The 14,534-nt window shown below is 39.6% G+C and overlaps 1 protein-coding gene across 1 annotated transcript in view; it reads right to left on the bottom strand.

The window, feature by feature from the left end:
* The window catches only part of DIP2C (disco interacting protein 2 homolog C), a 604,567-nt gene that overhangs the window by 44,776 nt on the left and 545,257 nt on the right, over positions 1-14,534 (bottom strand). The window contains 1 exon segment of the mRNA XM_043967134.1: positions 4,125-4,186. Within this exon segment, the coding sequence (XP_043823069.1) occupies positions 4,125-4,186 (62 nt within the window).

Here is a 14,534-nt window from a genome sequence, read left to right as displayed (position 1 = left end):
AATAACTTCACAGATGATTGACTTCATTGATGTGGGCACCTCCATTGGTTCGAGTGCTGCCTTAGAGTCCTATTCCAAATCCTCATCTTAGTGCACAGGTGGCCCTGGGAGTGTAAAGGCTACACCAGCCAGGAGCTTCCTAGCTCCAGGGGCTTTGAAGACCAGAGGTCTGGAAATAGTCTCTCTCTTTTCTGAGAATCACATGAGCAAGACTCGTCACCAGGGAGATGTATTTGGGAGGGCACGGCCAAGCTTGCAAGCATAGTATAGCTTTGGCATTATGGAACCACTCACCAGCAGCAAACTGGCTTCCCTCTGAACACAGGCTTTTCTAGGCCCTCATCATTAGGAGGATGGATGAAATCTAACCCTGCCCTCATCTGTCCTAGGAGTGAATTTTTTCATCTTCTCTAAGGCTCAGCTCAAGTGCCACCGATGACATGAAGCCTTTCCTATTTCCCCAGATACCAGTGCCTCACTCACTCTTACTTTGTATATACCTCTCTTCCCTACCTGAGAGTAAGTACTGTTTCACCTGTGTGTCTCCAGTGCCTAACAATGTGTGTGGCATTTAGTAGAAGGGGCTTAATATGTGCTTTTGGTTGATTGATTTTCGCTACACAAATGAACTAGTTTGTCTTTTTGTGATGATCTTGGTAAGCCATCTCTGCAGAAGAAGGAAATGGAGTTAAAGGAGCTGTTTCCTGAGATCTGCCCTGCCTGGCATTCCCTCCCATTAAGCTGCTTAATTGAAGAGTATAGAAAATCTCCATCTCAGTGCCTACACCATGGGTGCCAGATACTTGAAAGGGGAAGCCTTTTGTCTAGTACTCTAAAGGTCAGCAGTCTTTATCAGTGCTGTCTTAGTGCATTCATTTTTTTTCACCTACCTCAAGGGCTATAATACACACAGTACTACATGTGAGTCACTGAGGCATATGTGTTTTAATGAGATAGTATTGACTTTTTAAAGTATAGTTATTCGGGGCTGCAGGTGCAGAGGGTTAGGAGCTGAGGGGGTTTCTTGTTGGATTTTTAAAAAAACCCACTTGTTTCTGAACTGTGTTTTAGGGAGGGCTGAGTTCTTCTGAACCTACAAAGAGCCTTTGACATTGTTTTTTGTTCCTGAATTTCAGTCATGTATTTTTAGTGCTTCAATATAAATAGCAGCGAATCACACAAGAAGCGCTTGGGACTGCTTACATGTGAAACTGCCTTATACCCAAGTCCTTTTAGTACATCAGTAACTAAAGAGCCTTGATAATAAAAATAGTAATTACAGCTCACATCTATATGAGAACAATGTTTACAAAGTTCTTTCCTCAAAACGACTCTGTAAAGCAAATAGAACTGTGCTTTCCACATGGTAGACACCTACATGCTGGCTGAACTGAATACAAATACTTTTATTTCAGCGGAGAGGCCAGGTACCTAATACTCAGAGTGGTTTTGCACCTTGCCAATGATTACACAGCTGATAAGGGCTAGAAGTAAAACTAGAGTCGAGGTTTCCTTATTTTGTTCAAACTAGGCCCAGCAGGTGCCTGATCCCACCACAGAGAAAGTAATATGGTAGTGACGTCCCAGTGTAGACCACTGGACTCTTTTTTCTGAACGGGAGAGAAGTGTCTCAAATGGCTCTATTAGCAAAAGAGTATCCCACGTCAAGCCGAGCCGGAAGGGACTCCAGAGGCCACTTAGTCCAGGCCCCTCATCTTACTGAGGTCCTGGCAGATAGATTGACTTGCTTCAGGTCACACAAGTAGATTTTAACCTAGATCCTTTACTCCAAAGTCCTTGTTCTTCTTTCCATGTACTAACAATTGGTAACTGAGACAAAACTAACCCATTTACTAAAATCTTTTAACTTTATTTGAATGAAATGTAAACTCCTTTTTAAAGAGCCATGGTTGAGGTCTTAGGTATGGCATAGTCTGCTTCATGACTTTTACTGCCTTAGGAATGTTATGTTATCACTATAACAGTAAAAAACATTTGAAAATATTCGATGGGCAATGCTGGGAACATCTAAATCTGACTCATTTTACTAAATAACTGTCATGCCTATTTACAGAATAGAAAGTTGAACACTTAAAGACTCTTAAATTTTATAACTTCAATTTCTGTCTAGCTTAGCTGAGTTAACAAAGGGGCAATGATAACCTCTCAATGACAAAAGCTCAGTACAAAGAAATCTTTCCACTTCCAAGACTGAATTGTGGTGGGCCACTTATCAACAAATATAGAGTGAAAGAGGTTTTTTTTTTTTTCCTTTTGTGTGAACTCAAGGTACCACAGTGGACAGATTAGACAACTAGATTTGGTGTCAGAGGTCCTGGCTCCAAACTCCAGCTTCTTCAATTTACCCATGTGACCTGGGGCCAGTAATTTAACCTCTGTGGGTTAATCTGTAAGAAGAGGGGCTTGGACTACATGACCTCTGAGGTCCCTTCCAACTCAATCTACAATCCTATGACTCTGAGAAAACAAAATTATAAAAATAGATAAGACTGTAATTCAGAAACTAAGAAAATCACCAGTGCAGGTGGCTCAGTTATGTGTGAAATACATTCATTTTATGGATAAACTATAGAAGGTTTTTAACTCCAGAATCATTTCCCTGTTAGCATGAGTTGCCATGCTTTAGTACAGCTGGAGTGAGCTAAGAGAATGCAAACTCATTTTAAACTACATCAAACTAAGAAGGTTTCCTGGAGGGGAAAAAACACCACATTTCAAAGCTGAATGTAAGATGTTTGGGTTATCTGCTGCCTGGGATACTCTGTAGTCACTCCCCTTTTGTCATTGTGGATAATGCAGAACTGAGGCATTGCATTACCACAAGAATACTGCACCAGAATACGGATGGACCTACGGGGAGTCACAAATCCTTTCGGCTTTAGTTTTCTTGACTATAAGCTGAGGGGGACAAACTATGATTTCTAAATTCCCTTTCCACTACAAAAGTCTCTCTCTGTCTGAAATACCAGAGATTTCTAGTTGTTCTCGTCTCTGCACTAAATCAGGTACTTAACATATTAGGAACTGTTTCTACTAATAATAATCAGACAGTGGGAACAATATATACCACCTTTTCCACCACTACCTAACAAAAAGGAAACATTACTCCAAAGCCTTTAATGTGAAAGATAAGAACTTTCTCTTCCCACAAGGCAATTTACTAGATTCTGTTCTGTAGGACAGAAGTTCCTTTTAAAAGGAAAAGAAGGGAGTGGTACCCACTGTGTGCCTGGCCCTGTGCTAGGGGCTTTTGCAAATATTTGCTCAACAATGGGAGTTAGGTACTGCTATTATCCCCATTTTACGGTGAGAAAACTGGGGCCAAAAAAACCAAAAAGTGAAGTCTCTTTCCCAAGATCACATAACTAGTAAGAAAGGGTCTGATGGAGCGTTTGAAATCAGGTCTTCCAGACTCCAGACCAAACCCTCTATTCATGGCCTTTAACAGTTGCCTCTGCTTGTAGCCTCCTTATTCCTTCCCTTCTCTCTCCTGAGATCTTTCACTGCAATACTGATCAAAATATATATGGTTCTTCTCGTTGTATGCTGGTAATTTACCTCCTAAACCCTTCTCCTGGGGACGATTAGAAAAAGCCACACACCTGGGATAGCTCAGTATCTACTTAAGGGATACTCTTTTTTTTTGGGGGGGGGGGCGGGAATAAAGTAGAAAGATGAAGACAAAATATGGTTTTCTGTTGTGGTGCAAGCTAGTGGCTACTTGAAATAGCCCAGATCGAGATCACAGTGATGATTATAAGGTGAGGTTGTTCAATTCAGCAGCTTTAATGACTCCTGGTTATTATGTAGGAGCATCTGCACTACATCTGTAGAGCTTGGGCCATTTTTCAAGAGCTTTATTATATCACTGGGCATGTTAACTCCAAAACTTAAAATGTGGTAAAGATTTACAGTGCTTAAAAGGACCAGCATTCTGCCTCCTGACAATGAAACCCCAGCTTCCAGCAATCCTTCCATTTTATGTAGATACCTGTTCTCCTTTGAATTGGCCAATATTTATGGCATCAATCCCTTTTTTCCCCTCTTTTGTCTGTTTGGGTTAGGAAGGTTAGGAAAGCAAGAAGAACAGGATATTGTCATACCTGTCATGTCTTAGTGCCCTCATATCAACATACACAGTAGTTGGATCAGGTCCAGATGTTCCCTGTAAACAAGGACATGTTTTAGTTAATAGGGGTTGTGAATGGAAAGGAGACTTCCCTGACTGTGGAGCACTTGTATAGGCTCTTGGGAAGCCAATAAAATAAGAGCATGTAATGTAACTATGAATTAAGCATACTTTTGGTAGAGAGATATTTACTCTAAGTTACAATATCTGATTAGGAAAAATGCATAAAACCATACCTACCCGGAGGTACCTGTTACCCTTTGGGATCGATCAGAACTTCAAAGGAGATTGGTCTCAAAAAAAGACATTAATCAACACAATTGTGGATATTTCAGAAGGCTTAAACAATTCAAACACAGCTATAGATAATGGAAAAAATGTACCATAAGAGGCATGCCAAGTGTTTTACCAAATAAAAGAAAGCTGGGACAATTTAAGAAAACATTTGGGTGGTAGAAGCGGGTTGTCAAGAATATGAAGCATGATTTGCTGAGAAATTCTCACTGCATGCACCAAAAAAAAAAAAAAAAAAAAAAGGTGTGTGTTTAGAGCTCAAGATATTAATGCAGAACACATGGCAAGAACTGACATGGATTAAGGAGAAGATGTAAAAAGCAATTATTTTGTTCCTTCTAAACCTTCGACAACTCTGTGATCCAATATTCCTGCTTCTACTTTGGAAGCTGTTTTTCTCAAGTTTTTCTGTGACAGGCAGGGGTTGTCTACATCAACCCTATTCAGGTGGATGGGACAGTACAGTGTCGAAATAGGAATTTTTTTCTATCTGACTGAGTAGTCCTGGTGCCCAGGAATGTAGTCCTCCTTGGCTCTGTGCCTGAATGCTTTCTTTTTTCATTATCATCTGTTTGTCCAACATTAAGTCCTTGCCATATTGGTTTTGCTCTCCTGCTAAAAAGAAAACTTAACTAAATCCTGTTGCCTAACTTTTTGTCTTGGCTCCATGAATCCCTGCAATAACCATATTAAGTAGAACATAGCATGAGACATTAATTCCATTCAGTATGAAAAGCCCCAGTTCCACACAGAAACTAGCTAAGGCAATGTATGCTGCTTTGTAGTGAAGAATCATGGAATCCATTGAAGAAATGTGATGGTGAGGCGATATGAAACTGCCTTATGAGTATGGTTGAGGAAAACTGGTGATGTCTAAATTGAAGAAAAGAACACTTGGGGCAGGGCAAAATACTTTAAGAATTTGAAAGGCTGTCATGGGGAAGATGGGTTAGGTATTTTCTGCTTGTCTTTAGAAGACAGAACAAGGATCAGAGGGGTAGGAATTAAGGTACACATATCAGCTTGCTATTAAATGAATGAAATGTCTGGGGAGCTAGCAAGTTTCTCATCAGTGGAGATCTTTGAGGGAAGGCTGGATGACCATTTATCTGATATACTGTAGATGAGATTCATACTATGTGTGGAGGTTAGGCTGGACCTTTAAGTTCAACAGTTCTTTGAGTCTGATTCAATACTATAGCAGTATCAGCTGGCATTCTAGTTGTAGAACTACACTCATTCTCCTGGGAAAAACCTAATTCCATTCCAAAAGTAGACAAGTAAGCTAACTTTATTCATGAACTATTAACTCTCTACTATATTTACTTAACAATGCTTCTCATCAAGAATCCAACACCAAGACAGAGAAAGATCTAAGGAGCAGCACATGCAGATTAGCCTCTAGTATGAAGAGTACATTAATATACAATACAAGGAGCAGGCTAACTAGCCAGATGTCTTGGCAAATCTACTTAAATATACTCAGCTGTGTAACAGACTAGTGCTGAGTGGAGAACTAGTTAGATGTTTCAAGTAATGCAACATGTTTTATTGATTGTAGAATGGAAATAGGAGAGGAAAAGGTATTTCTGTTGACAGATTTTCTAGGACTCAGCCAATTTTGAAAACAAACATAAAACGGGTATAACAGTGAAAATGATGGAAGATGAGATTAACACACACCATTGGTTATGTTCAATGGAAGTGGAGTATTTATCATAAAGGTGAAATGTTTGATGAGGTTTGAGCAGATTAAATAGCCCTGGGCCATCTGCACTGTTGCACCAAAGGGTCTTTAAACCCCTCAATCTCCAGACTCAACTTCTAGTCTGTCCCACTGTTGGAAGCTGATAAGGTAGGTATTGCTATTGAGGGAACAGGAAAATCCCCTACCTGGTCAGCCAGCTTCCCCAGCCTGTGAGGCTATAGCGGCAGGACAGCAAGGACAAGAGGAGAGAAGGAAAGAAGAGAACACAAGACCAAAAACAGAAAACAAACCAAAACCAAAAAACATACAAAATCCCCCAAACAGCCAAACAATTAAAATGGGAAGTAAAAGTGGGAAGGGAAGGAGGAAAATGCAAAAAGCAGGGAACAGAATAAAAAAAGAACAAAACAATGTCAAATACAGAAATTTCCAAAATTAACCACTGTACCATTAAAGGTTTAAAAAAAAATTAAAATGAGATGTCAACATCTTAGTAGTAGAGCAACAGAAGAGATGGTAATAAATAACCATGAATGAACAGCTAAGTGGTTTTAAAGACATAAAGACAATGTTAGTGGATGATTTCATTTTAGGAAGCTTTTTTGGGGTTTGTTTTTTCCCAAAAGAAATGGCATTTGAATTTTATTGGCCCAGGTATTTAATCACTGAATTAATTGAAATGGCAATCCACACTTCTTACACTAAAGGATGCCAATGATAGTCTTTTTCCTCTAAAGTAGTATACCTATGCATACTGCATTAATTTAGCAATACTGCTCAACAAGATCTCAAAACCAACACAGAGAAAGACATAAGGAGCAGCATATATTCTATTCTTACTGGATTTCTTTGTTAAATTATATCAAGTTTTCTTTTTGCTACTTCTTCTTGTGTGGTCTACCTCCATGCCACGTAGCAGAGGCTACCTACTTTTGGGGGGGGGGGCGAGGCAACGAGGGTTGACTTGCCCAGGGTCACATAGCTAGTAGGTGTCAAGTGTTTGAGGCCGGATTTGAACTCAGGTTCTCCTGAATCCAGGGCCAGTACTTTATCCACTGTGCCACCTAGCTGCCCCAAGGCTACCCACTCTTGAAAGGGTCATTTGTACATTACATACTTTCCCATCATGTTCAACCCCTGCTTGGCACCAGAGGACATTCACCCCTATTCCCAATATTACCTCTATGCATCTGGACTCACATCTCCTTCCTTCTGTCCTTAGGACCCACTAATTGCTCATGTTTACAAGTAAGATCATATTTGCATCTGCCAATTTATGGTGGAATGAACCGAACAAAGCAGGTAGCACTATTCACAAGATACCAGAGTGACCCACCATTGTTGCCACATTTTCACTCCTCCCAGAAATAGATGAAACATGTAGGTGAGTCTGTGCTGTTCTTTGAGATAGTTTAATTCTAATCCCACTGATAAAGACATATCGCCTTCTCACTGTTTATAAAGGACTTCCTTCAGAATAGTTTTGTGAAGTGTTTGGTGCAAGCATTTTTATACCCATTGTACAGACCACTGAGGCTCAAAGAGGCCTACCCAGAGACACAAAGTTTGTGGCAGTGCTATGAAGAGAAATTAGGTCTTATGCCTTCTAGTATATGACTCTTTCCTCCCTTTCAGCCTCTCTCCTGCCACCCTACCCACCCCCACCCCACCCCACCATCCTCATGGCCTCCCTGTTAATTGAGGCAAAATTGAAGAGAGAAAGAACAAAGAAGGCATATGTGATGTGCTTTTGTATTCCTAGAGGGAATCACGCTGCATACTTTCCAGATGAATATAATTATTTAAATAACATCCTAAGAGTCCACATTGTCTGAAATCAAGCTGGAGTTGGAACTAGGTCAATGCTTTCAACAAATTACCCAGCTGCAAGAGTAGTCAGAATGCCCAGGGTGGTATGCTCTGGAAAATATTTGGGTGGAAAGCAACTCTCTACCTGAATTGAGTAAAACATAAGCACCCTTCTTTGAAAAAACTTTATTACAAATTCATGTCGTAAAGGCAATAGGAAAATTAGAAACTCTCATCTTGCCTGTGATGGAAAGAAGGCCTCTGTTTTCAGACGGAAAAGTTACACACTTTTGGAAAGTAAGGAAATTTTAAAAATACGTCCAACTTTTAGAAAACCGGATAGATCCCCAATCTGAACTCATAAAACAAATTAGGAGGTGGTTTACTTCACCAAAGGCTGGCTTTCAGGGTTTCTTTAAATAATGACGTCCCCCACCGAAGTTGTGTCCTTCAGCCCTAGAGGCCGGCAATGGCAGGAGGACTTCAAGTGATGGTGTTAAGTAGCAGAATTGGGGAACTGAACTCAAGACAGTGTGAAACATGCCAGCAAGCAGGTACGACTCATTCTGTCCCTAACAGATGATTTACACATTGATAGAAAAGCCAGTCCTTACAGAAAGGGCTGGGGCCACGTCCGGGTTACCCGGAGAAGAAAAACTCGCAAGGGGTCGGGGTTTGCCCAAAGTACTGGTCATTGAGTCCAAAGCCCTTCATTTTACAGGTGAAAAAATGGCAGGCAGAGAGAGGACTTATTTAGAATAGCAGAGAGCTCCTCTCATTCCTAATCAAGTGCCCTTTCCCCAACACCACCTGAGCCTTCTTTTTCTAGGAGGCAGAGGGAGAGAAGAATGAAACCGCTTTGGGCAAAACCTACAACTGGATCACAAATGCCAGAGAATAGAATCAAGAGAAATGGGTAGGGGGCAGCTGGGTGGTGCAGTGGATAGAGCACGGGCCCCGGAGGCAGGAGTTCCTGAGTTCAAATCCAGCCTCAGACATTTGATACTTATTAGCTGTGTGACCCTGGGCAAGTCACTTAACCCCAATTGCCTCACCCCCCCCCCAAAAAAAAAAAGATGGGTAGAAGCCACAGAAGGGAAAATCAAGGCTAATCTAAGGGGAAAAAAGACTTTCTAGCACAATCACCCAAAAGGGAATTGGGCTGCTGAAGAATATGAGTTCTCCCTGAATGGCTCAATGTCCACTTGTTGGGTGTTTTTTTAATAGATGATTAGTGGTGGAAAATAAACTATATTCCATAGACCTGAAGTGAGTAAAATATAAATCAATATATTCTAACAAAGATTAATGTGGTGAAAGTTTTACAAGTTAGAAACTCCCACAAAGACCTGTCTTTGCTATGTTAATATAGATTCAAAATCTAAGGAGCCACTCCCAGGAGATAGATGGCTTAGCCTCTGTTCCATACCAAATTGGCTTCAAGTGTTCTCAAGTGATGGTAGCCAATCAGAAAGCATTTATCAAATACTTAATATGTTTGAGGCACTGGGCTGGGGATAGAAAAAAAGGAAAAAACTCAGTTCTTGCCCTTAAGGAGCTCACTTTCTAATTGGGGTAGAAAACACAAATAACTGTACAAGCAGCACACACATAGGTTCATTAGACTCCATCTACTGACACCAGGCCTTCAAGCTGGCTGTTCCCTAAGTTTGGAATGCTCTCACTGTCTCTCTGTTCCTTCTAGCTTGTGGATGAATTGCGAATGTGAGTGAGAAGTTCAAGGTAACACCAAGGCTGAGAGTCTGTGACTAGGAGGATGGTGCCCTTACCAATAATAGGGTAGTTTGGAAGAAGAGAGGACTTAGGGAGAAAAATAATGGAATTCTATTGAGTTTGAGATGTCAGGAGGCACCAGAGGCAGCTGGTGATTCAGGGACTAAAGCTCAGGAGAGAGATTAGGGCTATATAAACAGATCTGGGAATCATCTTCATAGACATAATTGAACTCTTGGAACCTGATTCTCTCACCAGTTGAGACAGTACAGAGAGAAAAGAGAAGAGCGTCCAGAATAGAATGTTGGGGTATACCCACGACAGTGGGCATGACCTAGATGAAGAGCCAGCAGTGGGGACTCAGAAGGAGCCATTAGACCAATGGGAGAAGAATCAGGAGAGAACAGTAACACACAAACCTAGAGCTGAGTGAATCTAGGAGGAGAAAGAGGTCAGGAGTGTCAAAGGCTAAAGAGAGGCCAAGCAGGATGCCAGATGAGAAAAGGTCATTAAGGATCGAAGAAGGAGAAAGATGTGAGAGCAGTGCTCCAGCTCCATGAGGTAGGAGCAGAATTTCCACAAGTTCTCATTCTTCTCACTTCGTACTCTGGAAAGCTATGTTCTTGTGCAAATAGACATGAATTTGGAGTTAAAGGAACTTAGGTCAAATCTGGCCTTTACCAAGTACTAAGTGGGTTAGTCCTTTTACCTTTATCTCTGGTAAATTCATTGTCACTTATAACTGTGAATAATGGTAATTTGCTCCTAGAATCATGAGGTCCAGTGATGTTTGTAAAGTTATATTATGACATAAGCTTCTCTATTATTATTACTATTATTATTATTATCTTGATTACAATAGAGGGTTTCAGTTCAGGTACAGGCTGGGCTAGATAACTTCCAAAGTCCTTTCCCATCTATAAATTTAAAAGGTTTATGTTTATTATTAGGATAATGATTATCCAAACCGCTTTAGTTTTCATTTTATGATACTCTAGTTCATCCCACAATGCAAACATATGCTATAGGGTGTATATTGAACTTGCCATAAAAAGGAAACTCTAGTAAACCCTTCATCAGCTAGAATGGTTGGTGTGTGAAGTTTTTGCTGACTTAACAGAGTTAAGAAGAAATCCTGGGATCTAGGACTAGAAGGGGACTTTAGAAGTCACCAGATCTAATCTTTTCATTTTCTGCATGAAGAAACGGATCCCTCAGAGAGGCACAATGACTTGTTGAGACCCAGACAGCGAGAAGAACGGCAGAACCAAGATCTGGCAAACAGCAAAGCCAGAACCTCTGGTTTCAAAAGCAGCTATTTGGTTTTTGTTTTTTTAATAACCTTTACTATTGCCAATTTAAAAATATGCCTATATTTCTTCACTTTCCTAACTTGGTCACTGAACAAAACTGAATTCCTGTGTCTCACTTTGAGGATGTTATGCTACCTCAGGGTTCTAATTCTGTTTATGCAGATTGTTTAAAAATACAGATGTACAAATTGCTTGCTATCCCCAGGAAGAGGGAGGGAAGAAAGGGTGGGAGAAAAATTTAGAACTCAAAAAAAACCCTCTTTTACATGTAATTGGAAAAAAATTAAAAAGAAAAAATAAAATAAAAATTTTTTAAAAGTAAATAAAAATATAGATGTAAATGAAAAGGGGTATGAAGCTAGGTTTGAGTCCAGGACACTAACTACCTAGCATATGCAGAATCCTTCATATCAGGTTTTTTTTGGTGATATTTGGCTCTTTCTCCTAAAAATAGAGTAAATGGGGGGGGGGGTGCGGTGGTGGAATCTAATCAATTGAGAAGACTTTACTGTCAAATTAATATTATTTTGAGAATTTCACGGTACCTGTTGTGTTAACTTGAGCTTGGGCTGGCAATTGCAGATATTGGGGATGAGTGTGAATGGTATGGTGTTTCTGTTCTTCACGTCTTAGTCTATCTCTAAGCTGCCTATCTGTGGCAAAATTAGTCAGTATGGTAGATAATGCTTAATGCTTTGCCTCTTCCACATTTAAGATTTATGGTAGAAGTCTGGGGAGAGGCGGTTTAGTGGGCAGAAAGCTCAGTGAGTTAAGAGCGTGACATGGTGGTCACAAAGGCTAATGAATCTCAGCATGCAGGAAGAAGAAGAGGATAGCAGAAGTTTATGTAGCCCTGGTCAGTCAACATCTAGAGTATTGTGTTCAGTTTGAGGAACTACATTTTAAGAAGAGTTAAAGTAAGCTTGAATGCATCCAGAGGAGAGTGACCAGAATGGTAAGGGGGCTGGAAACCATGCCATAAGATTGGAACTGAGGGTGTTAATATTGAGAAGAAAAGAAATTCAGGGAAACATGGCAGTGACTTTTAAGAATATGAAAGGATGTCATGTGGAGGAGGCATTAAGGTTTTTTTAAAACTTTGTCTTAGAGAGTAGAACTCGGTTCCATGGGAGTTATAGGGAGGCAGATGGGCTCATTATTATTTACATACATACATATAAACACACACACATATACACATACACACACATATGTATATACTTTCACATTTTGAACTGCTTAAAAATGGAAAGGGCTGTCCTAGTAGGTTATGGGTTCCCTGGGTGACTACATTGTTAAAGAGATTATATTTCTCTTAAGGTAAAAGTTGGACTAGAAGCCTCCTGAGTCACTTTTAATTAATGACATTCTGTGAATTTAAGATTCTTGAGGCTATTGATTTCCCTAAACATTGAAATGCCTGCTACTTGTAAATACAGTTTTCTTTTCAAGACAGACCTTCATCATCTGTAATAAAGCAAAGATCAAAAGGTTTCATTGGAAGTTGCCCATGGGTACTTCAACTGCCCCTCCCCCCCAAAAAAACCCCAAATTTGGGTCTACTTTGGAAAAGGAGGAAAGATTCGGGCTCTCTCCCAATGAATCTTATGGAGAAAGATACTAAGATTTTTATGAGAGAACATAATTTCTAACCTAGTACAAGCAAAAACTCTTCATCTTAATTTTTTTCAAAAGAGTAATTGTGGCTTCAGGCAACATCCTTTCCAACAGAGGTTAATAAACAAATGACACTTTTTAACAGCACTAAGAGAAATTTATGTTAAGGCTAATTAAACACAGAAGTCAGGATGTGATCTTTTTAATGTTCTCTTCGACACTAAATTCAACAAATTACAACTGTTTTATATTAAAAGTCATTTGTGCAGCTAGATATTCTGGGAAATGTCATTTCCTGACAATAACAAATGGCTTGTACATCTAGATCCCTCTCATTTGAAAAGTGCCTACAATTTTAGAAGTTCATGCGAAAAATAAAAGGGATTTATTTTACATTTCAGAAGGTCATGCCTTTGTCAAGCATAATGGCTTATGAACTCCAAGCAATAGCATCAAAATGCACACAGTGGGTAATTCATGTCTTGAAATGATTGAGGAGCCAACAACTATTGTTTGGTTTTTCAGATTGAATACTTGAAACAGCAACCTCAGCAGCATCATAGAAATTAGGTTTTTCTGAATTAGCATGTCACTAGGCAGGCAAAGTAGATTCTTAATAACATCACATTCAAAATGAGGTGAATAGCCTAGAATTATTGATAACTCTCTCATAGTATTCCATTACCAACTGATTCTATCTCAAGCTTAAACCCTGTAGGGGTAACAATGGTGAACAAAAGAATGATTATGCTACTCCATCATATTACTAATTTACTCTGACAAAGTACTTATGGACTGCTAACATGGATTGTTGTCCCAATTTTACTAATGAAGGCAACAGCGGTTTGGAGAAATTTTCTAGGCCATGTAGTTAATGAATGGTTAAACCAGAACTCGAAAACAGATCTTCTACCTTCAAAACAGAGGTCTTTCCAACAAATGGTACTTCCTGTACTATTCATGTACAGCTCACAGAGAAACCAAACATAAATCTTTCCAAAAAATATTCAGTGGAAGTTTGATTAGTAGAATAGAAAGTCTGATTCCTTTTGCTAAAGCTTAAGATTTTAGAAAGCTTTTAAAAAAATGACTTTTGGGACATTCTGGGTTAGAGTAATAAGTCATTAGCAAGGAGAAGCAATTGAGTTTCCTCTGAAGGCTGCAGAACTTTAGAGCTACTTAAGAAATCTTCCCCTGCCCATGTCATATGATATATAAAGCTTTCTTAGGTAGCGACTTAGTCTTTACTCAGCCTCATGATCTGACAGCTATTTATTCAGTTACAGGACTTCATCTAATTGAATGAATGCTCTTTATGTAGGCCACCTTGTTCAACCTGACCTTGCACTGGCAAATTGGGCTCTTGAAAATTTTGATTATGCAGATGGTGCCACACACAGGCATGAGGAAGAACTGACTAATATTTTTTCCTGTTCACAAATTTAATTTTTTTAAAAGTAGAAAGATCCTTTTTGTATTCACTCGTTTCATGAGAAAGAAAATCTGAAAACTATTTCCTTTGACATAGGCTAGGAAGAATGGAGAGGCCCCAAAAGCAAAAGGAAACTTAATTCCTTTTTTCCATGGAGTGCCTAACTCATGTATGACTTGTTCAGATATGAGGTATAAACAGTAGTCAGGGAAGGAAAAGAAATAGCCTTTCTGTTATTCTCTGGAAGCTGTTCAGGGCCTGTCAGATTAAAAGAAGTTCCCCATTTGCTGCTTATATCATGGTGAATACTGGGAATGTTTGAATCAAGCAGTCTGTATCTGATGAGGTTTAAGTTACAAAGGAAATCTGTAAGCATGAGCTTCTTTTTCCCCTTTAAAACAAGAGGTTCAGGTTATTATTGTTCCATGAAAAGCCTTAAAAGCTGTGATGGACAATTCCAAGAAGACCAATTATTTA

Source organism: Dromiciops gliroides, chromosome 5 (assembly GCF_019393635.1).
Source record: "Dromiciops gliroides isolate mDroGli1 chromosome 5, mDroGli1.pri, whole genome shotgun sequence".
NCBI classification, from domain to species: Eukaryota; Metazoa; Chordata; class Mammalia; order Microbiotheria; family Microbiotheriidae; genus Dromiciops; species Dromiciops gliroides.
Note: the sequence above shows the minus strand (reverse complement) of the source record. Positions and strands in the feature narration are given on the sequence as shown.